The sequence below is a fragment of the Tauraco erythrolophus genome, chromosome Z (genome assembly GCF_009769465.1).
Source record: "Tauraco erythrolophus isolate bTauEry1 chromosome Z, bTauEry1.pri, whole genome shotgun sequence".
NCBI classification, from domain to species: domain Eukaryota; kingdom Metazoa; phylum Chordata; class Aves; order Musophagiformes; family Musophagidae; genus Tauraco; species Tauraco erythrolophus.
Genome location: NC_141496.1, coordinates 61793206 through 61820555, shown reverse-complemented (window position 1 = coordinate 61820555; position 27350 = coordinate 61793206). Strand labels below are relative to the sequence as shown.

The following is a 27350-nucleotide window of genomic DNA, read 5'->3' as shown; positions in this document are numbered from 1 at the left end:
AAGAACAAGTGTTTCTCAATTAGCAGCTCACAGGAGAAATTCAGCTGTGACATGTATCAGTTTTTCTTCACTAGAAGGTAGAATAATTAAAGTTAATCTTGCAAGAAATTATTCTGGAACTGAAAACTGTTTTGATGGTTACTCATGTGGCATTTGGACTTGACCATTGAAATTTTCTGTTAATTTTCTGATAGTTAATCCAATTTGATCAAGCTCAGATGTGGTTGAACCAAGTTCTTCTGAAACCTTGTTGGTGTGGTACAGCTATATCAAGAATTGCTGCCTGGTATCTGCGTTGAACAGCTGAGCTGCTACTTAGAAGAGGATGAAGTCAAGTGGAATGTTACAGGTCACTGGCACAGTTGTTCAGTGTCCTACTTGTCTTTCAGCTCATGGTGTTCTCTAACTACAGGCCCAAAGGACATTGTCTTTACTTCACACACCAAGCTTCCTCTGTAACTGAGGCACTGTAAGAGTGCTTTTCCAGACAGTTAATCTAGCAAACCAAACTAACAGATGAAAACTATTGCACTGAATGTGTTAATCCAAGCCATTATCTTTGACTGGAACTGAAAATTAACTTTGTATGAGGAAACCGAGGAACTTCAGTGAGATCTAAACATCCTGTTTAAAGGAATGGACTTCCTCAATTTTTTGTCCTCTTAAAGTGCTTATGCTGTAGTTAGTCTTCTGTAGTTGACTAGATGCTCTTGTTAAGAATAAGCTGTAACTTAAAGTACCGAGGCTGCATATTGGTGGAAAAGGGTGAGGATTTAATATTTAGACTGATCTCTCCCAAATAATTTCCTTGGAAGTTAAGACTGAAAATTAGAAGACCCTGGCTTTGAAAAAATAGCGCTTCATTTCGGAGCAGTGTATTTTAATGACACTAAAGTAGTTTTTTTAACTCCCAAATACAGATGCATCTCAGTAAGATGCTAATAGAAGCATTCAGTTACTGTATCATTTCTAATGATGATGATGCCTCTGGTATTTCCTTCTCTGAGTTGTTTGCCTGGGATGTTTGGGCAGTATCACGGTGTATCTGAGTTTGTCAGCATTGGATATCCCGCAAAGACGAGAGCAGCTGTATTAGATGAATGACAACTTGCATTAACGGTATGCTTCAGAAGTTATTTGGAAACCACGTAGACACTTCTAGCTGTTAGACTGTTTCCTTGCTTCTATCTTATCCTTGAACAGTAAATCTGAGGGGTGTCTGGCAGTGGGCCCAGGTCAACTCGCCACACTTGACAAAACTAGTTACACTTCTGAAGTGCTTGAAACCAGTATGTTCTCAAAGTTGCTGCAACTGTTGGCTGCCTTTGAGACAGTGACTACTTTAGTGGAAGCTGTCTTTCCTGAAGTGTTTTAAAGGAAAGTAACTACTTACTGTTGATTTGTTATGAGATATTACAGTAAGTATCACATGAGTGGAAAAACAGCTGTAGGTTGAATGGCAATGCAAAAGCTGCTGGCAGGTTTAAAATGCGCGTCTTGTTTAACCTACAATATGTGTAGGATCCTGCAGTGTATCCAAAACTAATCTTTTTAGGGATGTACCCATAGTATGTAATATACTGTAAGTTCCCTGTGAACTGTTTTATGTACTGGGGATGGTAGTTTACTAGTGATAGAGTTTTGGATAATCCTGAAAGAAATTTCTCTTCTGCCCTTCTTTCTCAGTTCCCCTTCCTCTGCTATCCCTGTTTGTAATACAGCAATATTGATTTTCAGGATTGTCTTGTGACAGTTGTAGAGCTGGTTGGGGATAAAATTACTGCCTTTTTCAAGGCTACTGCTATATTAAACAGTATCAGTTCATTGATGAAGTGTAGTTCTGTAAATAGAAATTGCAGTGCACACAGATGTAAGTGTTCCTTTGCTTCTGAAATCCTGATGTTGGGAGAAACAGGCCTTAAAATGAAATCTGGCTTTTAAGTCAGACTTCACCACTTATCTGACTTCGTCTCCTTTGGATTTATAGGATATGCTGTGTATCACTGTGCACTTGTAAAGCACAGTGAAGTTCTAATTAACGTGTTGTGTCAGAAGTTGATTAGATAAGGTACTAAGTTGTTACAAATGCATAGCAAAGCTGTGTGGTTCTAGTACTGGTATTTGTTTATAAACCACTTTTTTAATGTGAATAGATCAAGTTATTCTTGCTTTCTGTTTTTGCCTCAGGATCAGCTTAGCCAGTGTAGTAATGCCCTAGAGAGTTCTGAAGAGCTGCTGGAACTTGCTGCACAGTCGCTGGACATAAAAGACCCTGTGGAATTCCTAAAGGTAGAAAACATTGAACAGATGTGCATAAGGCAGATATTAGTATTTGTCTCTATTTGAAATATCCTTTGCACTACTGTACTAGACCCTGCAAACTTACCAGGAATACTAAGAGTAAGGATAGAGCAGCAAACCAAAATACAGTTAATGCTCTGCTGAGGAAGCCAAGTCAAGCACTATAGCCTTGAATTTTTAGGCAATCTCTAATAAAATAAGTTTTTTCTTATTTAGAGTGAGAGGCAACGGAAAGGAATGCCTTCTCCTCGGCAACTGTCAGTGTTAAACAAACTTGCACGGATGAAGTAACAAGTGAACTGAGAAAGTGAGAGTGAAATAAATCTCTGAAACTGAACAAAGACTTACTAAATGTGCGATGGCCAGCACCGAAAGCCGTGGCAAGTGATCTGTCAGTTGCCCAGTGCTGTTACATGATGCTTGTAGAAAGCCTCTGTATTCTAGCTGCAGCCATCCACGAATGACAAGATGTTTGTTTTGCAGAACTTCATGCAAGCTGTGGATCTCTAATTTGCAACCCTGAAGTCTATAGCTGTCCTGAAAAATCTTATGAAACTGAATTCAGGGCAACTCTTCCTCTCTTCCCCAAAACCTTCTAATGCATTTGTATATCGTGTAGGCAAGTGCTGGATTTGGGCCTCACAGTGTGATTCCAATACAAATAACATGTACTTTACTGCAACACACTTGTCAATAAGGCAACATCTATCTAACTGGAAGAATATACTTACAAATTAAAACAGTTCTGCATATACACTGACTCGTTATGCTAGGCTTGCTATAGTCCTTGCATTAGTAGTGGGGTCAGCCATACCAAATCCAAGACCCAATTACTTTTGCCTTTCTGCATTTTAACAGGAACAAGGACACAAATTATTCTAAAAGAGTGGGCAGGAGAGCTGTCTTACTCTGTCAGTTACACCTTTTGGCAAGATGCTTGTGTGGTGTCCTGCTTCCTGAGTATCAGCTTTGATTTGTTTGCCTTGAAGAGTGACAACTCCTAAACTGAGTGTTTTTCTTAGCACTTCAGTTTGAGTTGTCCTTTCTGTCTTGTCATAGCGATGTGGAAAAATTAAGTAAGCTCTCCAACACTATGCAGAATGTAGCTTTGAATTTATTGTAATTTGTTTCTTTTCAGATATCTCTAATGTTTTTTTTCAATCAAATACACTAAGAAAAGCTATTTGTGTGTTTGCTGGGGAGACAATCTTTTAAAATTTGGAGTCTGAAGCTTAAGATACTGAAATCCAATTCAGTGAACTCTAATATCTAGGATTTGAAACTTGTATTACACTAGCTTGCACTTGTAAATGTGCCTTTGGATATGGCATTTTTAGGTAATATTGTCTTGGCTATTAGCTAGCTAAATCTACTGCTCTGCTAATAGGAATATCAGATGTTCTGGAAAGGGCAGCACCAGCCCTGACTCTTTCATTGGTGCAAGTTTTCTTTGGATCCCATACTAAATTAGTTCAGGAGAAACTAGCATAAGACTAATCTAAGATTATGTTGTGGTTTAGGCTGGCTGACAACTAAATGCCACACAGCTGCTCACTCACCCTTCCCCACCCCTAGGGACTGGGGAAGAGAATTAAAGGGGGAAAAGGGAGAGAGATCTGTGGGTTAAGATAAGAATGATTTAATAGTACTACTAATAATATATGAAAAAATAATATATATTTATATGTATAATGATGATAATATGTACAAAAAAGTGATGTGCAACGTAGTTGCTCACCACCTGGTGACCAAGGCTGATCCTGTCCTGGGATGATCCTAAAACAGATGAGTACCGACACCGCAATCATGGATGAGTGAGAGGCCTGAAAAGAGAATGAGAGAGAGAGCGCACTCCAAAAGTGAGAGCCCTCGGAAGAGCAAAAGCTCTTCTTTCCAGTCAACCCTCATTTTTATCCTGGGTGTGACACTGCATGATGTGAAATACATCATTGGCCAATTTAGCCCTCAACCTTAAGTGTAAGTTCAAATCATAGGGGGATTTGTGGGCCCTTTGTCTCGGCCGTGCTCCCCTCAGCCTGTTGTGCTCCTGCACACTGGCAAGAACACGGGAAGCTGAAAAATCCTTCAGGTCTCAGTGCCAACTATAAACATCAGTGTTCTGTCAACATCCTTCTAGTGAATCCCAGGCTAAAACCAAAATACAGCTTCTAGCTGCTGACAAGAACTAACTCTGTCCCAGCTGAAACCAGGACAGATTACTTTTTGATTTTATTTTTTCAGTGTTAGGTTTTTGGTGGCTTTAGTCACTGGATTAACTTGCCTGGAAGTCAAAAAAAACATGCATGCCAGCACCCGGGAGGGTTCAGTAGTCAGATAGGATGTGGTGTGACACTGCTGGACAGCACATCGGAGATGAGCTGATACCGTTCTTTGAATGTAGGCTGGAAACAAACAAAATTGAAAGGACTTCAGCTAGGACTGTCTTGCAGAATACTGTTCGTTGAGTCCTGGCTGCCACATGTTCCGCAAGGCATAGAGGTTATGAAGGAGGATTTTGTTTTTAAGTAGCCCTGTTATCTTCAGCTGTTGTGTAGGAAAATCAGTCAGTAGTTCCTACAATAACTTTGATTTGAGGTAGAAGCTACCTCTTAAGCCAAGTTATTTCTAATTACATGTTTTTTTTCTGCTTCCCACTTTGAGAACGTAAAATTCGTTTTGTAGCAGGGACAACTGTGATTTTTATTATTTTTTTTTCATCAAATGTGCTTTGTAGTTAGTGGGAAGTGCTCCGGTTTTGTTCAACTTTAAACAGGGAAGTTACCTGACGTTTCTTGTCTCCTCTTTGGAAGGGAAAGTAGTTCAGCTGAATGGCAACTAGATCAAGGAGCAGTGTTAACTTTGAGCATGGATTCAGCAGGCCTAAGCCATCACTACTTCAAGAATAACATTTTGTCTTGGGTTTGCAGTTCCTCTTGGTGAAGGACAGAGATTTTGTCTTTCCAAATGCCAGTTAATGTTTATCATTGAAATATGCTTTCATCACTTCTGCATCTGCTTTAGTGATATCATTTAAATGCTGGGAAAAACTACGTTCTTTAGTTTTGAATAGTGACACATGGAGCGAACCTTTTAGAAAGTATTGTCGGAATAGCACAATAACTTCAGAGGAAAAATTAAAGCAAGTGCTCTTTTTTCTTTGTCAGAATATACATCCTGTGATGTATAGTCAAACAAGTCGAGTATAGTTACATGCCACTAGTAAGCCCTTTATAGTTGTCGTGTGTTAGACCGCTCTGGCAACTGAACCCTACACAGTCGCTCACTCACCCTCCCCCAGCCCCAGGGCTGAGGGAGAGAATCAAAGGAGAAACGGGAAACCCGTGGGTTGAGATAAGAACAATTTAATACAGATGATTTAATACACAGTGTAGATGCTCACCACCCCTTCGTATGCGAAGCCCGTCTTGTCCCGAAGCTGCAATCCCGGACGAACGTGAGGCCCCAGAATAGAGAGGGGCAGAGAGAGAGAGAGAGAGGGAGTACTGGGAGAGAGAGGAAAAAAAGGCAATAGGGCAAAAGCGCAGAAGAGCAAAAGCCCTTCTGTCCAGCTGACCCTCACTTTTATACTGGGCATGACGCTGCATGGTATGGCATACTAATTGGCCAGTTTGGCCCTCAATCTTAAGTTCCACCACAAATCACAAGGGGAATCGTGTCCCCCTTGTCCTGGCTATGCTCCCCCCTTATCCCGCCGTGCTTCTGCACTCCGGCACACTGAAAAGTCCTTGGAGTTTCACTTCCAACCACAAACATCAGCTTGCTATCAACATTCTTCTCAGAGCGACCCTCTGAGTAAAACCAAAACATGGAGCTCTTCTAGCTGCTAAAAAGAAGAGCTAACTTTGTCCCAGCTAAAACCAGGACAATAGTTTAACAGAGAATATGATGGTAGTTAAATTTTACTGACTTGGTCATAATTTTAGCTCTTTTAAAATATGATGCAGAGTAATGGATTAAGAAAAGTCTGAAGAGACAAAGTCACACTCAGGAAGTTGAGTAACTTGGAATTGGTTTGGTGCAGTTCTTGAGATCAGATTTTTCCCAGGTGATACATTGTTGCAATCCTAACCAATATTGTTAACATGCTTTATGAGAAAATTTTTGATGAAAATGTTAAGCTCATTTTGATCTTCAAATCTGAGCAGTACAACTAAGATTGTTTTTGGCCTTCTTGCATGTTACTGCCATGGATACTTGCATGGAAATAACTACTTTCTCTCTCTTCTCCCTGACATGCATCAAGGCTGCCAGACAGATCAAAGATAGGTACAGTACAAAGTCTGTTGCTTTTATGTCTTTGAATTAATCTTATCCTTGAAAATGAATTTATTTTGAAAGGGTCATAGTCAGCTCAAATCATATTAGTTGAGGCTTCCCTAAGTGTTTGTTGTGACATCATAAATTTTGAGAGACAACGAAAAACTTCTAAGCTTCTCATGTAGTGTTATTCCTTGCTGCCTGTTGGCCTTTCATAACTTAATAAAGAGAAAGATGCTTTTAATGCAGGGAAGTAGAGCTCTGCAGCAGCTATTATTATCATTGTTTCTTTAAGTATATAAAAATACATAATTAATACAGTATATCATGAATTATTATTAATAATACATATCAGATTTATTATTAATACCTGATGCCTGAAATTTAATAGTGTTTCAAGCTGACTCTGTCCCTTTAAATTATGAGAACATCTTATTGTTTATTTTTTGTTGTAAAATACTTAGACTGTTGCTATCTACTTTTCCTTTTGAATGTAAAAAATCTTGTAGCTGTTGAAATATTTCTGGTGACTTCACTCTGACTAATGTCACTGAAATTGCTATTTGTGGTAGCTTTTCTTTGAACTGTGTCTTCAAACTATTGTTTAGAAAGCAAAACTTTGCTGTTTCAAAACAAATGGCAAGGCCATTTTTATTCACTTGAAAGAATGATAACCACATTCTAGGAGTTTGACCTTCTGGTTCAGAAAACTTACTATGATGTGCATAGTATTTTGAAGGACAGCTCACAGGGTGTTTCCAGCATATGTTGCTCTTATGGACCAAATAGGTTGGCTTTCAATTTACAAGTTTTCAAGGAAGGGTCTGATTGTCTCAAGTCTCGGAAGTTTTGTGTAAAGTGAGTAATTGCTAGAGAAATCGATCTTTGCTTTTCCAAGGGTAGAGATTTAGCGTCCCTAACGAATCAGAGGGATAATGGCAGTGACAGGAATCTTGATACTTCTTATCTCTAGTAAGCATCCTCTTACTATTCTAGTTTCTTGAAATGCTGTGTCCTTCTGAACCAATTGTGGCTGGTTCTGTGTTTAAGATGGGTGCCTAAACAGAAGCTAAAAAGCTGTCTGAAGCTGTCTGCTCAGTGTTGTCTTGCTGCTAATCAGAGGATTATTCTTCCTTAAGGAGAGATTTACTGTACCTGTCTGGCTGAGCAGTGGAATCTACTAGGCAGCCCATACTGAATTTCAGAATGTCAAGTCTGTCTTGGGAAATCAATTGGCCTGTCTCTTTTGCGATGTTCAGTTCAGTGTCATAGTTGTCTTATATCCCAAATTTATAATGCTTGTCACTCTTGACATGCTTATATCTTTAATACTCAACTTCATATTTCCTCTCGCTTCTTCACTAGCTGAATTTTTTGGTTTTAACCATTCTTTACTGTACCTGTAGTTTGCACATGATCTGTCTTACATAGTTGAAGTACTTAATGTGTATCGCTTCTGGTGAGCTATTAGGTGTTCTGAAGGTGCTACAGATCTGTGGGTGTAAATTGGAAACAAGTGTTTGCAATTGACTTCCATGGTGTGTATATTACTTTCTAGTTAAGAATCTCTTACTTTAAAGCAGAGGCTAGGACCTGTGCGCTGTCCAAATCAATGTTACTCAAATTCTTCTGTGTGGCCTGAGGTCTCCAGAATCATGGAACTATACAAGAGACTGGTCATCCTTTTTTTGGTGTTGTAGTTGGAGTATCTTAGGAATATTCAGAGTAAGGACTGAGCTAAGATTTCAGAAGTGGAAATGAGAGCTGTGCTTCAGTGTGTCTTGTAAGACCGATCTGATACTTGAATGTTCCAAAGCAATATGGTGTCTGCAACTTAAGCATTGCTTTATCTCCTGATAAGATCAGAGGTAGATATGAAATCAGAATGTTCACCTTTTTCACTGCTATTTTTAAGTGCCTTCTGAGCAATCTTCAACATGTGAAAATCCACTTTGGAGGTAATGAGTGGATCTTGTTGAGCAGAAAAGTCTTTGGACCTTCTCAAACTAGAGGTTTAAGTTTCATGTTTCTAAGTATATGAATCATGATCCTGATTCTGCAGTGCTTTAGATTTTTCATACTTCCTGGTTTTGTGTGAAGTAATACAAGTTTTCTTTTCTCTCTTATCCAAGTTTTTTCACTAGTAAAAGAAGTTCTGAGCTCTTCTCTAGTCAATTCTAGTATTTCTTTGCCTAATAATGTGGAACAACTGAGAGCTCACACCATATTCTCTTTGAGGCAGTCACATTAGCAAAACTTTCTGTTTTGGAGTCTGCTAAATGGTGAACAGTTATCTATTAGAAAAATGTTCTGGTCTTTGATCAGTATTTTGGCTAGCAGTTTGACATTAATGATACAGATTATCTGATTGCTGGTTTTGAAAATGGCTGTAGGACTTAAACAATGCAAAGTATATTTTGCTAATGCTGCTTTCTTGACTTTAGAGTCACAATGGCTTCAGCGTTCCGCATCTCTCTGAAACCAAAGGTCAGTGATAGTATGACTCATTTGATGGTGGACTTCGCTCTGGAAAGGCGCATGCTCCAGACTGTAAAGTTTTTGCCAGGTAAAGACTGTATGCAGTGAGTTTAATTTGTTGCTACATGAATAACTTACTATATTTAAAACAAACAAACCAAACAAAACCACACCTCTTCCACCCTAATGAACAAATTTTTCAAAGTAACTAAACTTATTCATTGGATGTTAAGCTGAATACCTTGAGGGTAAAAGAGTTTTCTAGTTTTATTGTGTTTAATTTCTACATGATATAGCACTTCAGAAAATAACATTGACCTCAGAAGTGAGGATGAGTCTTCCAGACTCAAGTGTTTTTCCTTGAGTTGTCAGTTCCTCTGTGCTTCCTGAAGCTATCTTAAGTTTCTCAAGACTGTGCCTGCTACCTTGATGCTTAGTGACACTCCAAAGTCCTAGTCACCTGCAGTAGTGTTGTACATGGAACTGTAAGCTAATATGTCGCTTACAAGAGTGGTGATACGTTCTGAAATGCAAGAGAAGGACAATCTACTAGGGCAGTGGTATTATCATAATACAAAATGTGTGTTGATGCATCTATTTGTTACTGTTCAAAAGTAAACTTAGGTGCAGTATATATCTTTCATGTCTTTTTACTCATATTGCTTTCCTGTTTAAACCACTTTGCCCTTGACTGATACCAAGACTATTGACAAGAATACTGCTGGCAGGGATATACATTGTTTCATCTCTAGGTCACTACTCCAAATCCCTTGAGGACTTGGCAGCATCAGTTTACATTTCTGCCCATTTATCTTGTGTGTTGAAGATATAGTATGTGGTAGCAGGTGTAGTAAACTACCAACATTATTCCTAGTGGTCAGCTAGCAGTGTCTAGGCAGAAATTCACCTTTTAGTCTTAGACTCTGTGTGGCAATCATTGCTCTGTATTTCCCTATAGATAAGGGAAGAAGGTAGGTAAGCTGATCACAGTGCACCTGTTTAACAGGAATGGGAGTGTAAAAATCTAACAGCAAGCATGAACAAAATCTTGTACCTAGATGAAGATATTATTTAGTATGAGCTTTCTTATGCATGCATTTTCCTTATCAAATACCTAGGAATTGAAGTTGTTTGGACCTTTGGTTTGTAAACAGGAAAATTGACTGTCTGGGTATCGATCTTGCTTTCTTCTACTGTAGTGTCAAGCTATAAAATTACTCTGACACTAAATATTGATAGCTCAAACTGTCGTAGGCAAAATTGCACTGAGTGTTGATAGACCTTGATACATCAGGAAATACTAAAGTGCTAGATGGGAGGTTGAAAACAGATTTGGTGTTGTGGTAATGCAGGCATTTGAGCACTGCTTGCCAGAATTACGCTGAAGATTTTGTCACTTCACTTACTGATATTATTCTCAAATTATTGTTGGATGACTTTGAAATTTGATGGCAAATGCACGAGATTAACACTTGAACTTGTCATGGTTTAACACCAGCAGGCAGCTAAGTACCACACAGCTGCTTGCTCACGCCCTGTTGCTGTGGTAGGATGGGGAAGAGAGTCAGAAGGGTAAAAGTGAGCAAACTTGTGAGTTGAGGTAAAGACAGTTTAATAGGTAAAGCAAAAGCTGTGCATGTAAGGCAATTCATTTGCTGCTTCCCATTGGGAGACAGATGCTTAGCCACCTCCAGGAAAGCAGGGCTCCATCATGCCTAATATTTACTTGGGAAGACAAAACGCCATAACTCTAAAGGTCGGTCCCTTCCTCCTTCTTCCCGCAGCTTTATATACTGAGCATGATGTCATATGGCGTGGAATATCCCTTTGGGCAGTTGGGGTCAACTGTCCAAGCTGTGTCCCCTCCCAGCTTCTTGTGCACCCCCAGACTACTCACTGATGAGGCATTGTGAGAAGCAGAAAAGGACTTGATGCTGCTCAGCAATAACTAAAACCCCTGTGCTACCCAAACTGTTTTCATCACAAATCCAAAGTGTCGCACTGTACAAGCCTGTATGAAGAAATTGAACTCTGTCCCAGCCAAAACCAGTACAGACTTTTGAATACGTTTGCTTTCGATTCTTCTGTGCTGCTTATTTGTTCTCAAGCATTTTAAATCTATACCACCAGTTTCAGTGTAATTCCTGCTTCGCTTAAACTGCAGAGATGTGAGGAGTAAAAAGATGTGTTTCAGTGGTGCTAGGTGAAAATATTTGAACAGATCATGAAGTGAAGGTGTGGGAAAGCGTGAAGTAGTATGCATAAAGCAAACTAGGTCTTCTGCTGCTAGTGGACCTGCTGTAGCTAGGAGTGTTTATCTTTGCTTTAGTGAATCTTAGGAATTCTTTCCTTTACTTTCAAGACAAAGGATGAAGAGGAAGGAAAACCAGGTAACTGCTGACTGGCTAGTGGAAACTGTTACACTGTTAGTTGCCCATAGTGGTGGAAGTAAACTTGAAAGAAACTGTTTGAGGGCTGCAGCTGTACTTACCTGCCTGTGACTCAGAAGAAAAAGTTTGCTGCTTATATTCTTCCTGTGTAGTAGTATTCTAAATGTAGGTTCATAGTTGTAAGTCTGCTCTACTCTAGCATGTCCTTCTCACTGCTTCCAGGAAGTGATCAGCCCAACTTACTGACAAAACAGACATCTGGAAAATGTTCACTCTAGAGCTAATGTGTATTTCTCATTTTGTAAAATGCATGTTTAAGCGAAAGTGATATGCCTAGTCTTCTATCATGCTTGCTTATGGAATAGATCCTCTAAAAGGAATTAGTGTTACTGGGCCAAGGCTAACTTCTGAACTTTATGTATCTGAGGAGAACAAATTAATATTCAGTCCATTTTCTTCTTTAAACTGATCTGTATATTTGTCTTTCTGCAGTCCCGAAAGCTCCAGAGATAGATCTAGCAGCATGCCTGGTTGCTGATAACTGCGTAACAGTATCATGGAGAATGCCTGAAGAAGACAGCAGAATTGATCATTTTGTACTGGAGTACAGGAAAACCAACTTTGATGGGCTTCCTCGAGTAAAAGATGAGCAGCGTTGGGAATTGATAGACTATATTAAAGCTACTGAATATACATTATCAGGTAAAGGCTTTTTTATACTTCAAAACCAAGAATATTGATATGACTCTTTATGCCTGGAAGTTTTGCAAAATACCCATTTTCCTGTATGTAACAAAGCTTGCATTGCTTCACATCAGTCTGGGGTTCTTTGAACAATAATGGCTCTGCCTTTTATTTTGACTTCAAGGTTTTGTAAAAGATCATGTGTTAAAATGAAGTTCACACTGATATTTAAGCTTTTTTTTTTTTTCAGACTGAGGTAAATGGAAGACAACTCCATGGAATAGATCTTAGTCTTGTAAAAATTGTCAGTAATTAATATAAATTCAAGTTTATAAACATTCACTTTTTAGGTCTGAAATTTGATACAAAATACATGAACCTGAGAGTACAAGCTTGTAACAAAGCTGTGGCAGGGGAGTACTCTGATCCTGTGACTCTGGAAACCAAAGGTAAGATTTAAAAGACTCTAACCTTACATGTAGTGAAAACCTTGCACTTACTGGTCTGTCTTATATATATGAGCCTGTATGTTAAGTCTGCCTCTGCATGAGCACTGCTGAAACGTGTGTCCTAAGTGAAAAGGAGAACAACCATTTCTGTAGAGGATTAAGAAGCTTTGGCACAAAGCTGGCCTCTTAGCATTCAGACACTAAAAATGAGGTAGTGATGTAACTTTCTCCAATAGAGCTTGACATCGGTTATTTTGAACTGTGGATTGACAGTATTATGTGCTGCTACATCATGCCAATGTATAGCAAGAGAAGATGAATGTTATGTGTGAACATGTGTCGGACTCTTAGAGTATCTAAACAGTTGGTGTAGTTGACTGGTCACTGGTTCTTAGCATGTGACAAGTAATAGCTTTCTGTAAATAGAAGATGCTGAAAGGGATTTTTTGACTGTCCGTCACTGTTAGTATTAAAAAAATAGGCATCTCCAAATTGCTAAAGTTAAGTTATTGTGTTAGAAATCAGTTGGTCTGAGGACTGTGGCTTCCTAACATCGTTTTGTGAATAAACTAGACAAATTTCTTGGAAGTGATCTTTTGTGACAGAAAAGAAATCTTACCTAGAGTGGTGGAAATAGTGATCCTGAGGCTTTAATTATAGGCAAGTCTGTAGTGTAAAGGGCAAAATGACTGATACGAACTGAATAATTAACATTCAAATTCTGTTACTTGTGAATGTTACTTGATAAAAACAAAGCTGTATGCAATTTGAATGAGCTGATGGGCATTCTAGTAACTTTTCTAAAATGATTTTAATACTCTTAAGCAGCAGTCATTGTCAGATATATAGTATCCATTTAATAGCCACTTATATTCCTTACTCCAGTACCTGAAAAGTAATTCTGGTTTTGATTGTTTGGGCAGTTGTCATGCTTCCCTGTGCTTCCATATTTTTGTTATTTCTGTGTGAACATTTCGTTCACTTTCTTTAATAATCAGCCCATAGAAACTCAGTATCCTAGTCTGTACACTTACCTTACTGTTTTTCAAACTGGTGCACTGTTGAGCTCTCAACCCAGTCTCATGTATACTTTCTTTCAGAATCAGACTATAATATCTGATGGCATTAGGACGCTTACAGAATAGTCTGTAGATAAGCATCCTTAGGGAACTTGGCATGTTATATTAATTTTGTTTTCCTGCATGAAGGACTTGGCTGCAACAAGTACCAAGTCTCTTCTGCTTGCGTGCGTCCTCTACTGTTCTTGTATCTGCAGTTGACTTCACAGTTCAATTTCTGTCTGCCTGTATGTGCTAGCTCTGTCTGTTTAATATTCTCCAAGTTTACAGTCCTTATCAAAACACCATGTTGAAGAATCAGAGCTGCAGAGTGTGGAAAATAAGCATACCTTTTAAAATCATTCATCATTGTGAGAATCTAGGGAGCAGGCTGTAACTTAACAGAAAGTGCCAGCTGAATGTAATTGCTGATACTGCAGCATTACAAAGATGAAAAGACTTACTCTGATGTAACCTATGTGCTGAAGGTACATAGTTGGGCTTTATTTAGAAAGCTCCTTACCTTGATTGCAAACATCAGACCAAAAAGTTGGCGTTTCTATTAAGTCAAATAGTGCTCTGCTACAATTCTACTACTGCTTCTAGAATTTTCTATAAATAGCCATTGTTGGGAGAGAGCATTATACCATTTCACTGTTTTGTATTTTGTCTTGACCAGCATTTGTGTTCAGTTTGGACAGTACTTCATCTCATCTGAACTTGAAAGTTGAAGATAACTATGTTGAATGGGATCCTACTGGAGGCAAAGGCCAAGAAAAAATAAAAGGGAAGGAAAATAAAAGCACGTAAGATCTCTGTTTTGTAAATGTTTATGTTGTCTGGGATGTCTCATCTAGTAATTAAGCGAAGAGGGTGTGGGGGGGAGGTAAAGCACTTGAGGACAGTGGGACACCAGAGGAATTTTCATTCAGAAATCTTTCTCTGGAAGAAATTTTAATGTTTTATTTCCCTTCCTCTGTCACACAGATGTGGAGGCTATTTATGGAAGCTATTAGAAATGTGCCTTAATCATTAAATAGGAATGATTGATTTATTTTTAAAATACATTTGTTTAGGGTATCATTTAAGGTACTGAAATAACTTGTACATGCGGTGGGTTGACCTTGGCTAGCCACCAGGTGCCCACTGAGCTGCTCTATCGCTTCCCCTCCTCAACTGGACAGTGGGAGAGGAAATATGACAAAGGATTCATGGATCAAGATAAAGACAGGGAGATCGCTCTGCAATTATTGTCATGGGCAAAACAGACTCGAGTTGGGGAAAAAGTCAGAGTAGGATAATGAGAAATAAGAACAAATCTTAAAATGTCTTCTCTGCGTCCCTCCCTTCCTCCCAGGCCCACTTCACTCCTGACTTCGCTACCTCCTCCCCTCAAGCAGCACTGGGGGACGAGGAATGGGGGTTGCAATGAGTTCATCATGCATTATCTCTGCTGTTCCTTCTCACACTCTTCCCTGGCTCCAGTGTGGAGTCCCACCCAAGGGAGACAGTCCTTCATGAACTGCTCCAGCATGGACCCTTCACAAACTGCTCCAGTGTGGGTCCTTTCCATGGGATGCAGTCCTTCAGGAAGAGAATGCTCCAGTGTGGGACCCACATGGGGCAACACATCCTGCCAGCAGCCTGCTCCAGCATGGGCTCTCCATGGGCTGCAGCTTTCTTCAGGGCACATCCACCTGTGCACTGTGGGGTCCTCCAGGAGCTGCAGGGTGACTATTCTCACTCTTCTCTCCCAGCTGCTCTTGCGCAGCAGTTTTTACCCTTTCTTAAATATGTTGTCAGAGAGACGCTACCACCATCACTGACTGATTCAGCTTTGGCCAGCAGTGGGTCTGTCTTGGAGCCAGCTGGCACTGGCTCCATCTGACATGGGGCAGCTTCTGGCATCTTCTCAGTGAAGCCACCCTTGCAGCCCTCCCACTACCAAGATCTTGCTACGTAAACCTAATACGGCAGATAAGGTAAATGTCAGCAAGCAACTCATGTAATGCTGTGTTTAGTAGTGTTGCAGGTCAGTACTAGTGAATAGACAGCTTTTCTACTATAAAAAATAGGGAAAGAGCTGGCTGCTTTGTCCTTTTGGAAAAATTATGGTTAAATAAAATTGATACTTTAGGCGGTGTTTGAATTTATCTCATAACCCTCATTGGTGAGGAAAAGGTACCAATAAAACAAACCAAATAGCAAAAGATAACTGATAATGGAACATAACTCTTGTAAAAGTGGCAGGCCTAAACATATTTACCAACTATTTTTGTCTAGAAAAAGTACTTTAACTGCAACAGAATTCTTGGTAGGTTGTTGAGTGTCAGGCAGTTAGATGAGTGCTATTCAGAATCACTGAATAAATACAGTTGGAAGAACATCACTAGATTAGTCTCCTCTGGCTGAGCCTTGAATATATCCAAGGATAAAGAATGTGTTAACTTGCTGGGCCTCTGTTCCAGGCTGCCTTCATGGGAGGGGAGGAATATCCTGATATCTGACTGGAATTTCCTGTGGTGCAATGAGTACCAGGTGCCTCTCAGCTATCAGTGTGCACCTCTCTGAGAAAAGCCTGGCTTGATCTTCTCTGTACCTTCCTGTCATGTCATTAAAGATAGCAATTAGCTCCTGTCTTCCTGAGGTTGAGCAAAGCCAACTGTCTTCCTGTGCTCCAATCCTTAATTGCATTGTCCTTCCTCAGTTGTGTTGTCGGCCCTCCACTGGACTTGCTCTGGTATGTCAGTGCATAGTTCTGAGGAGCCCAGACCTGGGCACAGGATGTCAGGCTTAGTCTGACAAGTGCCAAATCAAGAGGAACAGTCACTTACCTTGGTCTCTTGGTTGTTGTGTTGCTGCTATGACCCAGGATGTGCTTGACCACCTCTGCAGCAGGGTACAGTGCAGTGTGTTGTCCACTGTTGGCTCCTGTTGTCCACCAAGACTCCTAGCTGCTTTTCTGCAGAATTGCTCTTCCCTCAGTTGTCCCCCAGCCTGCCCTATTGTATGGGGTTCACTCATCTGGAGAACGCTATAACTGTAGCTTTGAGCCTGGTGTTCAGCTGGTTCTGTACACAGCTTATGGCCCGCTGCCCAGCCTGTATCTCACCTTTTGAGTTTGGGGATACTGTGTGGGAATGGGTCAAAAGCCTTGCTAAAGTCAAGGTGTGAACAGTGTCCATTGCTCTTGCCTTGTCCACAAAGCTGGCTACTTCTTCCTCAAAAAAAATTAATTGACTTCCAACATGCACTTTTTGGTATAAAGAGCACTGGTGGGATAACGTATGAGCAAACACCTTCCCTATAGGCATATGCTGCCAGAAGCATAGTAGAATAAGTTTTAGTGGCATCTTAGAAATGAGGATAACTTACTGTAGTTGCAGAACAGTTGTTTAATGATTACTTATTTCTGTCGACAGTGGCCAGAATCCTCTGCTGAAGAGCAATAGAAGGTGATAATATACCTCTTATTCCTAGGATCTAGCAACTAGTTTTGTTGGGAATCTATGCTACTTTCCTTTGCTTGATGTAGTGAGAAATAAATCTAATAGCCTTTATCAGTAATAGTACACATGCTTTTAAAAATTATTTTGAAGTTTGATTTGGATTCATAGAGATAACGTATATATTTTCCAAAGACTGGAAAGCAGCCTTCCTGAAAGGATGCATCCTAATGTGTGGGAAACCTGATTTGCAATGGTTGGGAGGCCGTTATGTATTCTAGTGTTGACACAAAGATCCCTGTTATTTACAGATACGTTGATGCTTACTTAATCTTCTGGCACGTGATTGCTCACTAAATTTTTTTACAAGTGCAGTAAAGAGTGACTTTCTGAGAACTTTAATAATTTTTTTAGTTCTTATTTTGAATATGAAGACCTTTTTGCTTCTGAACTTGTGCTCTATTTGTTACTAGACATCAGAGGGAAAGAAATAAGTGTATTTACGCTTTCAAAGAAGATGAAGTTTAGCCTGATGGCATGTGTAAAAAGCTCCATGGCAATTCTACTTGAGGAACCAATTGTTCAAATGCAAGTGCCTCTTCTTTGATGTGTAAAGGCAGCTAAAATATTCTCCTATTCCTTGTACAATTGTGGTTTTTAGTGTAATTTTTTTTCATTTTTTTCCAATAAAACTCCTGGTTTAGAAATTACTTCTCCTGTTTTTGCTCTCAATCTTTTTCACTGGCTTAGAAGTTGCAGGACCAAAATCAACGTCCAGGTTCCTAATTTCTTGTAGGTTTTACTCCTCTGTATTCATCCATCAGATGGATATATCTTTGGCTTGAGATCATCAGTGAAGAAAAGCTTGTGTAGGTGAAACAAGCTCTTGAAGCTGTGCAGTGTTGATAGTAGTACTACACAAAGTGTATCAATTTCTGCTAGATTAAGTTTTAAAACTGTCTTGGAGATATTGCTCCTTGCTCAATGAGCTCTGGGAGTCTTACACCTTGGTCTTTCTTTGTAGTTGTCAGTAAAGAACTTCCCTAGTTCTGGCCTTTGCTTTCATAGAAGGACGTTAGTTACATGTTCAACTTTGCATCTCCGGCTGATCTTTTCTAGCAGGAGGTTTACATGAGCTTTGATTCTTCCAGGTGGCTTTTGTTCCCTGTTAAAAGCATCTGTGTCACGTTGTTTGCATTAGAGGGAGAATTCAAAGCTAGCTCCATAGATGGTGGAAAAAGTAGCAGTGTAGTTGTGTAAAACACCAAACATGCAGCTTTCAAAGGCTGGAAAGACATGGTGGCAATAAAGTGCTTAATGGTCTGTAACATATTTATTAGACTAGAAAAAAAGCCTTTGGATAACTTCTGATATCCTTCCTTGACCTTCTTCTCCAAAAGAGAATACATACTACTTGGAATATGTTTTATTTGCTGAAGTGGATAAGAAAACTGAGATTAACTGTAATGCTATAGGCATTGTAACCGTAAGACAAGAATATCTGGTCACTGAAGAGTGGAAGAAATGCGTCAGTTACTATAGTAGCTAATGAAGACTGTGCTGTATAGGAAAATGGGCACCAAACTGACTTTCTGCTATAAAATTTCCTGCCTTTCTGTATTGGAAGGGAGATTTAAGCACTGAGGAAAAAAAAAAAAAAACAACAAACAACTGGTTTTTTTCGGACTTTTATGTCAAATATTTAATGTCATTTTCTGAACTGTTAAAGGCTGTTAGATTTTGAGTGGACAAAGCACATGCAGCGGCCATTTACAGAAGACTGGAACAAAATAAATGATATTGAGGACCTTTTAATATCTTCCTAACTTTGAGAAATACTAGCAAAGCACCTGCTTTTTCTTACGGTGATTCTCTAAATGGCCACATTGCTTTCTGCGTAACTCATTTATACTGAATCTAATAGAAAAATTTCAGCAGCTTTTGCCGGAAGTGTGAATGATCTCTGATGCACTTGAAGCAGGATGGAATCTGCAAAGAGTGATGGTTCCTCCAAAATTATGCTTTAATTCTTGGCTTTGTTTTTTTTTGTTTTCATGCTATCGCTTGTTACCTTTTTCTTTGGTAAGTAAACTACAGCTTCCTCCATGTTAACAAAATTCGAAAGCATTTGGTGTGGTGCACCTGCACAACATACACTTGTCTCCTTCACGTAACTCTTTCAAGCAATTTAGAAGCTTAGTTGTCTTCTGATCAGTACTTGCAAATTTATATGCTAAACAGTAATGCTAAAGTAGACAATTCTTTCACTAGTGATTTCTTGTAGACTTCTGTAACTGGAATAAAACAAACTTAGTCATGGAGATGAACCAGAGATTCTAGCATATTTATCTACTACAGTGTAATACCACTCAGCTTTTGATTCCCACGTGACTTTATTTTAATGAAGGTGTTAGGCAAAAGGGACATTTTCTAACCCTTTATGAAATGGTATTTGAGAACAATTCCAGAAAACTTGAAGTGAGAGTTGAATGAATCGGCAAGGAAACAAGTTAAACTTCACTGTGTTAATGAACATTTAAGTAGCAATTATCTTTACCAAATTGTAGCTGAAGGAAAAGTTGGAGAGAAAACTTTTGTGTGTGGTACCTCTTCTGATACCTCTTCTAAAGCTAATGAATGACGGACTACAGAGTATGAGGATGTTAAAAGGACTTTCCACATGTGTATTTGAGACTCATTTTTTACTTTTTTTTTTCCAATGAAATTAAAGTGTAAACTGCATAGCTATTTCTGAGAAGCTAAATTTTCTTTGCTACTGATTGCCTTTAAATTAATAACAAGACATGATTCCCTGGCTACTGAGCTTTAATATTTACTGTAATTTGCAAATAGCCTTCATTTTGTTTAATGGTTAAATTGCTAGAAATTATTTTTGAGGGCATAATAACTGAGGTAAAATAAAATGTTTGAAAATCTCATTAGGTTAAAATTCTTTCATGTAACTGACTTCTCGTTAGAATATCCTCCAGAGTGAAATGTGTCTTCATTTATTTTGCTATTGCTTCCTGAGAATGCTTTTGAAAAGTATTATCATAAGCCTTTCTTGATTGGGATTAGACTCTTAAATTTTATAATGACTTTTGAGGAGTTGCTGTGTGCTTCTCAGCACTGTGTTGTGACACAGTTTTGTTTTCTGTAGTCTTTGATAGAGTTAATAGAATCAAATAAAATCCCCACCCTTCAATATACTTTTGGTGTTTGATTTTTTTTTTTTTTTTTTTTGAGGAGAGTTGTGATGCATTAAACTCTGGAAGTCTGACTCAATCTTTTTAAAATATAAATTGTGTTTAGATTTGACGCTTGGGGTTTGTATCATCTTCAGTGTGTGTATTTTGAAATAATTTTATCACATTTTTATTCTTTTCATTCTTCATTGGGTTATACTTTTTCCTGATATTTCAGTCATTGCTTATATAAGCCATACACATGCTAAAAAACTTACCTTTAACACAACTGATGTCATATTCCTATTCAGTGATATTTAAATTCCAGTGAGAATTAGACATTTTAGCATTGAATATCAGCAATGTACTCATACTTACCTGACTGTTGTAGCTGGTCTACAAGACTTAGTAGAAATCCTATGTGGAAAACCAGAAACATGAATTTGCTGAAGTTATATGTAGTGCAGGCAAAACACTCTTTTATACAGGCGTTCGTTCAAACCATGTGCCACACATATGCTTTTCTCCCCCTCCTGTTTTCTTCCTCAGCTGCCTCTGAACTTGCTTGTTACCATGTCTTGAGCTTTTTCTGGCTGTCGTCTCTTCTCTCTTGGTTCTTGTGCACGCGTACTGTTAGAGGTGTCAAGTGGATGAACTGCGTGTCATTTCAATAGCTTATGTAGGTTTATTGCACCCTAATTGACTTAGGAAAACTTGCTTGAGTGTGCATTTCTGTAATTGTGTCCAAATCTTTAATGGTTGATTTCTTCTTAGAAGTGGTGCACCATCTCCAAAGAGGACATCTGTTAGCACAAGGTCCTCACCGAGGAGCAGCAGAGATCACTTTACTGGAGAATCATACACAGTGTTGGGTAAGGCGAACTTTTCACTTCTGTTAGAGGTGTAATGCAGTGGAAGGGCAGATTAGGTAAGAATTTGAGGGAAAATCTGTGAGTGTTCAAGGCTGTGTACTTGATTCTGTGCTGCACAAAGGTAGTTCTGCCTATTTAACACCAGAATTTTGTGCTACAGCAAGTGTCTTCCAAGTCTGAAGCTCTTTATTGCAAAGCTCTTAGTGACTTACATTCACTGCTATTAAATGTGAATTGGTGTTAAATGTATCTTGTCTCAAGGAGTGCAAGTAAAAACTGCCACATTGTTCTATTTTATATTTATATTGTGTTCTTGTACATCAATTTTTTTGTTCCTTATAGTTCAGATTTTTGTATTTCTAAGGCTTCACCTTGAAATAAAACAGATAAGACTTCACTGGTGTCTATAAGAAAGCAAGCATTGTAAGGTACGCTTAATTATAGCAACTAAATGTATTTTTTTGGTAGGAGACACTGCCGTTGAAAATGGACAGCATTACTGGGAAGTGAGAGCCCAGAAGGACTGCAAATCCTACAGCGTGGGAGTAACGTATAAAAACCTGGGGAAGTTTGACCAGCTGGGAAAGACTAATTCAAGCTGGTGCATCCATATCAACAACTGGCTGCAAACCACATTTTCAGCAAAGCATAATAATAAAACCAAGACTTTAGATATACCTGTTCCAGACAGAATAGGAGTATACTGTGACTTTGACGGAGGTAAATAACAGTCTTACAAGATTTAGCGGAAAAACTTAGCTATCCGTGTCAAGTTGAAGCAGCGCAAGGCTAAAGTAGTACACTACTTCCAGATTGATATGGTCTCTTATGAAGAAAATAAAGCCCAGAGCTGTTTGTGCAATAGTGCTTGTAAAGTCAGATGACCTGGGTTCATCTATGTGACAGATCTACTGAGAATTTTTCAGTCACGTGGACTGTATTTAATGTGTTCTGGAAACCTTTCTGTGGAGAAGAATCGATTTTACAAAAAGTTACACAGCAATAGCATTTAAACATGTATCTCAACTTGTTTTCTGCCTCTTGTAGGTCAGCTTTCATTTTATAACGCAAACTCAAAGGAGCTGTTACACACCTTCAGAACAAAGTTTACCCAACCATTATTACCAGGCTTCATGGTCAGTATCTACAAAATTTTGTTCAGTTTCTAGCACTGAAGACTTAAATGTTTTTTAAAGAAGGAAACTGAGAGCACACTGGTTTTGGCTGACTAATAATGTTTAAAAATGTTTAACTCTTTGATTTCATGTGGCGCTTATAATGCGGCTCTTGTAATAGCACTCCAGTAGGAGAACTCTGCACCTGGATGTCTCAGCTATGTAAACAGAAGTAATTAAATTTTTGTAGGGTAAATTAATAGCAAATTCTGGTAGCCGATGAGCCTGCTACAATAATTGACCCAAACTGCTGCAGATAGGAGCCCAAGATGCTGTGAGCTGTCAGAGCAGGTGTCATGAAACAGAACACCACCAGATGCTTCCCTCTTGAGACTCAAGACTCTAGCTTTGAAATCTTTGAAAGCTCAGTGGGATTTTCTTGCCAGTCAGTTTCCCTGGTCTGCATAGCATTTTTGTGGCTCTCTAAGCTGGTTAGTGAAAACTTGCTGCAACTCTAAAGACTCAAACCTTGCAAAAAATGTACAGGAAAAGGGTTAGTTACTGTGTATTCATTTTCCCTTGAGTGGTTTAAGTAACTTGTTTAAGAGTGAAATTTGGAGTCCTGGGCTGTGTTGTAAGGTGCCATAAAGTGCATCATACTTTGGGGGCAGGGTATAGGTCTGGGAAAACTTAGGAATGTGGAGGTGGCTAGCATGCTAGTTCATACTGACTACTGAGCTGCCTAGGCACTGATCTCTAGCCTGTTGTAATTCAGCCCATTGAAAACACAGCTTGGTAATTCTTAAGTGTGATTAGGCTAATTAATCAAGTTATTCTTCTGGGCAAGGAGGAAGAATGGAAAAGTAGTAACTTGCCCAGGCAGCCTTATATTTAGCATTTCCAAACACCTGATTTCACATATATCAGACAGAATTCCTTTCAGAATTTCTACTGTACTGACAATAGGAGTCTAGATTTTTAGTAACTATTTATTTGGAGGTGACTAAGCAAGTTGCCTTAGTGATGCTTTTCAACATGTGGGGAACAGAATAGCTTTGGAACTGTTGGGATGCATGTGTTGTTAGTCATCCCTCTAGATTGGTGAGGCTGACTCTTAATGAAGTCAGCTCCTACGGCATCCAAGGAAAACATACGCTTACCATGCTTCAGCCTGTTAGTCTGCATCCCATACAGCTCCTCCTAGCGCTTAGTGATAGCAGTCGTACAGATGCTATTTGGGTTAGCCCAAGCAGTTAAAATAAAAATGACAAACTACTTAATTTCAGCTCTCAAATGTATTCATAAACATGGAGATACGTCCTTTCATGTAAATCAGTTGTAGAACAGAGGTCACTGGCACCTGTGCCGCTGAAGCTTCTCAAAACTTAAGTGTTTTTGTACTGTATTTACCATGTCATACTAAAACTGAGCACTGCTTTCAGGCACAGGAGCACAGTGACGAGAGTATTGCTTTTCATTGTCATTCTAAGTACTTGCTGCTAGCACATCAGTCTTATAAGTTTTCTAGTATATAATTTATAATATAATAATAATTAGTCTTAGTAAGTTTTCTTGTTAGGAGCAAGTCTTATGTCTGAGATTTGGTTATAAACTTAGAGTCATAAAGCATAGCATGTGAACCATCTTAGACTTCATGGTCTTAAAAATTAGCTTCTGTGTGATTAGAATGTTTTACAGTGCTGTGACTAGAGAGCAAGAGAGAAACCAAATGCAGCTGCAAAATAAGTTTTGTTAGTTCCATTGTGGCATGGGAGAAGAGAGGTGTAGATGCTTCATAATGTTCAGAATATTGATATATTTTTTTTCTCCCTTAGATCTGGTGTGGTGGGCTTACAGTGAGTACTGGATTGCAGGTGCCAAGTGCTGTGAAAACACTCCAGAAAAGTGAAAATGGATTGAGTGGTTCAACAAGCAGCCTAAACAATATTGCCTAGTAATGTCTGTTAAACACTTCTGCTGCCGAATGGGTGTTTTTCTGTGTAGCTGCTACTCACAGAAGTTTGTGAGCATTGGATTTAACTGGATTTGCTACCTACTGCTGTTTAAGGCCTGAGTACTGATGGTGCAAAGGTTTGGGGCTAAATTGTTAGAAACCTACTGTGAATCTGGACAGAAATGTCAGACAGGAAACTGAACTGTTGCCTATTTGAAAAATAAGTGGAGAAATCAAGACCTGTAACTATGTACTTTTCTAATACTGTATTTAAACATTTTGTTATGAACTTGAATATTAATGTTATGAATATTATTTTTCTATGAAGAATGTAACAGATACCATTTCCTTAGCTCTCCTAACATGAATTACTTGACTAGGTATTTTATTATTACTGTGCTTCCCATTAGAACTTGAGATATTAAACATGCATTTCAAAAGAATATTGATTTGCTAGTCTAGCCTGGCAAAATATCACAGCAGTGTGATTTCAAAAGAATATTATAAGAAGTTGTAGGTCTGATATGAAGGAACAGTAAGAGCAGTCCATGATTTTTTTTTATACGAAATCCTCCTATGAGGAAACTCCAATGAGTAACTCATTGAAATTCGGCTCCCATTTATCACAGAATTATTTTACAGAAATATAAAAAAAAAGAAAGAAAATTACATAAAATGTAAAAATTTAAAGGTATTTAAAAACATTCTTATGTCCTCAGGGAAGATGCATTGTCACAGCCAGCCATTGAGCTAGGAAGTATTTCAGGTAAGAGGTTCAGAACAAAAAATCCAGAGCTTTTTAAAAACTACAGCATGGTACTGTGCTCTCAGAAGCTCCTAATTTTGGGTCATCTCTTGGCTTTCCAGTTTTGTAGCATTATTCTAATTGGATTCTGATAATCAGCAGTCCACATTGTTCATCAGATGAGGATCACTGAATCTCTGTCTGCTGATAGAAAAGTTGCAGTGCAGCCAAGGCTGGCAACAAGGGTGTGAAAGCTTCAGTTTAAATGCATCTCGCCTGAGAAGATGGGGGGGAAGTGGAGGGGACTACTGCTAAAACATCTTTCAGCTTTTTCTCAAGGTAGCTTCAAGGCTGGCTGAGACTTCTAACAGCTGTGTCAATATCAAAACTGGTTTTGAGCAGATGCAGCTCTAAATTCCTGGTGGTAGGGCAGCACCCTCTTAGCCCAGGCACACATTTTTGCTACTTGTTTTGACTAGCCTAGTGAGGATTCCAGGAACTTTCTGGATAACCAGAGAAGTCCAAAAATCACACAATTTCTTTATCCAGCAGAAATGTAGCTTTACATAGATAGCATCCCACTCTTAACTTCCTAGCTTGTACCATATGCCATGTATATGTGGCTATGGGACTGGCTTTCAGAGGATCATATTCTAAAGGTTTTCTTTGTAGCCTCCAACTACAAAGCCTTCCCTTTTTTAAGGGCAAGGAAAAAGTAGAAAGTGAGCAAACGCTTTGCCAAGTAACATATGATCTGGGATTACACGTGTTTGTTCACAAATCAAGTGAGATGTTGAGCCTGGGTGTTCCATCATCTCCACTCCTAGTTGGAAGCTAGTTGAACAATAGTTGAATGATTCGTAACAGTGGGAGAGCTGAAAAAAAAAATCATGTTATATTCTTCATGGAAAATCTCAAATTTTCAATGTGAATTACTTATGTATTATAGACTGTTTAAATTTGCTTTCTTCTCATCAAGTCCAGGAGCCTAGAAATAATTTTCAGATATGCACTTGAATCAATTGTTTCCTAACTGAAGATTTTTTTCCTAATATCACCTGAAAACCATTTCAAATTCATGCTAATAGGGTCCACAGTGAATTGGCCTCTTTCCTATAGGGCCAAAGTACTTTTTCTTCCGTGTCATCTTTTAAAAACTTAACCATCTAATCGTCTTAAATCTTGTTAATATCAATGGGTCCTGTGTGTCCATCAAGATTTCTCAAGAGGAGAAATTCCTGAAACAACTTGTAATGAACTGGTTATGATGCTAAGTGGAAAACTTAAATTTTCTTCTTAATTTTAGTACCTGCTCCAGAAAGTTTTGTTTCTCTTGAGAAATCAGGAAGTTGACAGGATGGTCAAGTCCTTAATGTTCATTTCATATCTGGAACCCGAGCATCTCTAAATATTTGCATTGTGAGCAAAGTTAGCTGTAATCTCTTTTGCAGAGGGACGTGCAAAACAATTCCCAGTTTAACTGCACCTCCTCTGCCAATTTAGTGTATTGGGTCTTGAAACAAAGCTACTGGAAAGTGACATGGTTTTTAAATGAAGAGTGTCTGAATCTGTTTCACACATTATCTACAGATGTCATTAGTATCCACATAGTTTGTGGAGTAATCTTAAATATTTCTTCCTCATTTCTTTGCTTTTTACGGCAGTGAACACCTGACTAGGAGTTCTGCGGGCTCAGCTGCTATGAGTTCAGTAGTATGTGAAAGATGGAGACTTGCGAGCTTGGACTCCGGTGGTGTTCAGAGAGAGAGGGTTAAGACAAGATGCTTCTTGTTCTGAGACTTGTTCTATTGAGTGACTGTGGTGAACAGATCGAAGTAGGCGAGTACCTGACCATGCTGCCCAGTCATCGGCTTCATCTAGGGTGTTCAGCTACAGTTCCTATTTAAATTTCCCTTTTTTGGAAAGAAAGGGAATGTTTACAATAAGTTAACGTGTAGTGAGAAAGAACCATGAGTAATCTCCAACCCTACATAAGAGCATTTGAATTACCAAGTTTTTTTGGCAAGATGTAGTGCAACCTGCAAGGTACATTTGATATGCACAATGTAAAAACGTAATTTTTCTTTAACACTTAGAAGAAAGCTTGAAGTATTTCATACTGTTGAGTTGTGACTTGCAAGTTTTTGTTTAACTGATGTCCTAGATGAACTTAACATGTGACTTTTTACCCTTAAAGGATGAATTTGTTATATAATCGTTTGCACAGATGTCAATTTTTTGCTGCTAACAGCTAGTCCAATTGTTTTTAGTAAATGGGGATATGAAGAATTGCCTTAAGCACTTTAGATTTTTTTTTTAGACTCTTCTTTTTTCTGAGCTAGTGTCTGTCCAGTATCAACATATTGGTGACTTCTTGTTGCAGTTGGTGCTCTGT

At 38.8% G+C, this 27350-nt stretch overlaps 1 protein-coding gene across 2 annotated transcripts in view; it reads left to right on the top strand.

The window, feature by feature from the left end:
- FSD1L (fibronectin type III and SPRY domain containing 1 like) overlaps positions 1 to 27217 on the top strand; it is a 37630-nt gene extending 10413 nt beyond the window's left edge. The window contains exons 4-14 of one of the 2 annotated variants that reach the window (XM_086628919.1): positions 2188 to 2289; positions 6566 to 6588; positions 9024 to 9145; positions 11940 to 12149; positions 12482 to 12580; positions 14318 to 14444; positions 17061 to 17093; positions 21047 to 21141; positions 21610 to 21861; positions 22189 to 22277; positions 24092 to 27217. In XM_086628919.1, the coding sequence (XP_086485045.1) occupies positions 2188 to 2289; positions 6566 to 6588; positions 9024 to 9145; positions 11940 to 12149; positions 12482 to 12580; positions 14318 to 14444; positions 17061 to 17093; positions 21047 to 21141; positions 21610 to 21861; positions 22189 to 22277; positions 24092 to 24211 (1272 nt within the window). In that variant the 3' untranslated portion in view covers positions 24212 to 27217. Of the gene's footprint in view, positions 1 to 2187; positions 2290 to 6565; positions 6589 to 9023; positions 9146 to 11939; positions 12150 to 12481; positions 12581 to 14317; positions 14445 to 17060; positions 17094 to 21043; positions 21142 to 21609; positions 21862 to 22188; positions 22278 to 24091 lie in introns of both variants that reach the window. The other variant, XM_086628918.1, reaches the window with a different exon arrangement.
- The last annotated feature ends 133 nt before the right edge of the window (positions 27218 to 27350 follow it).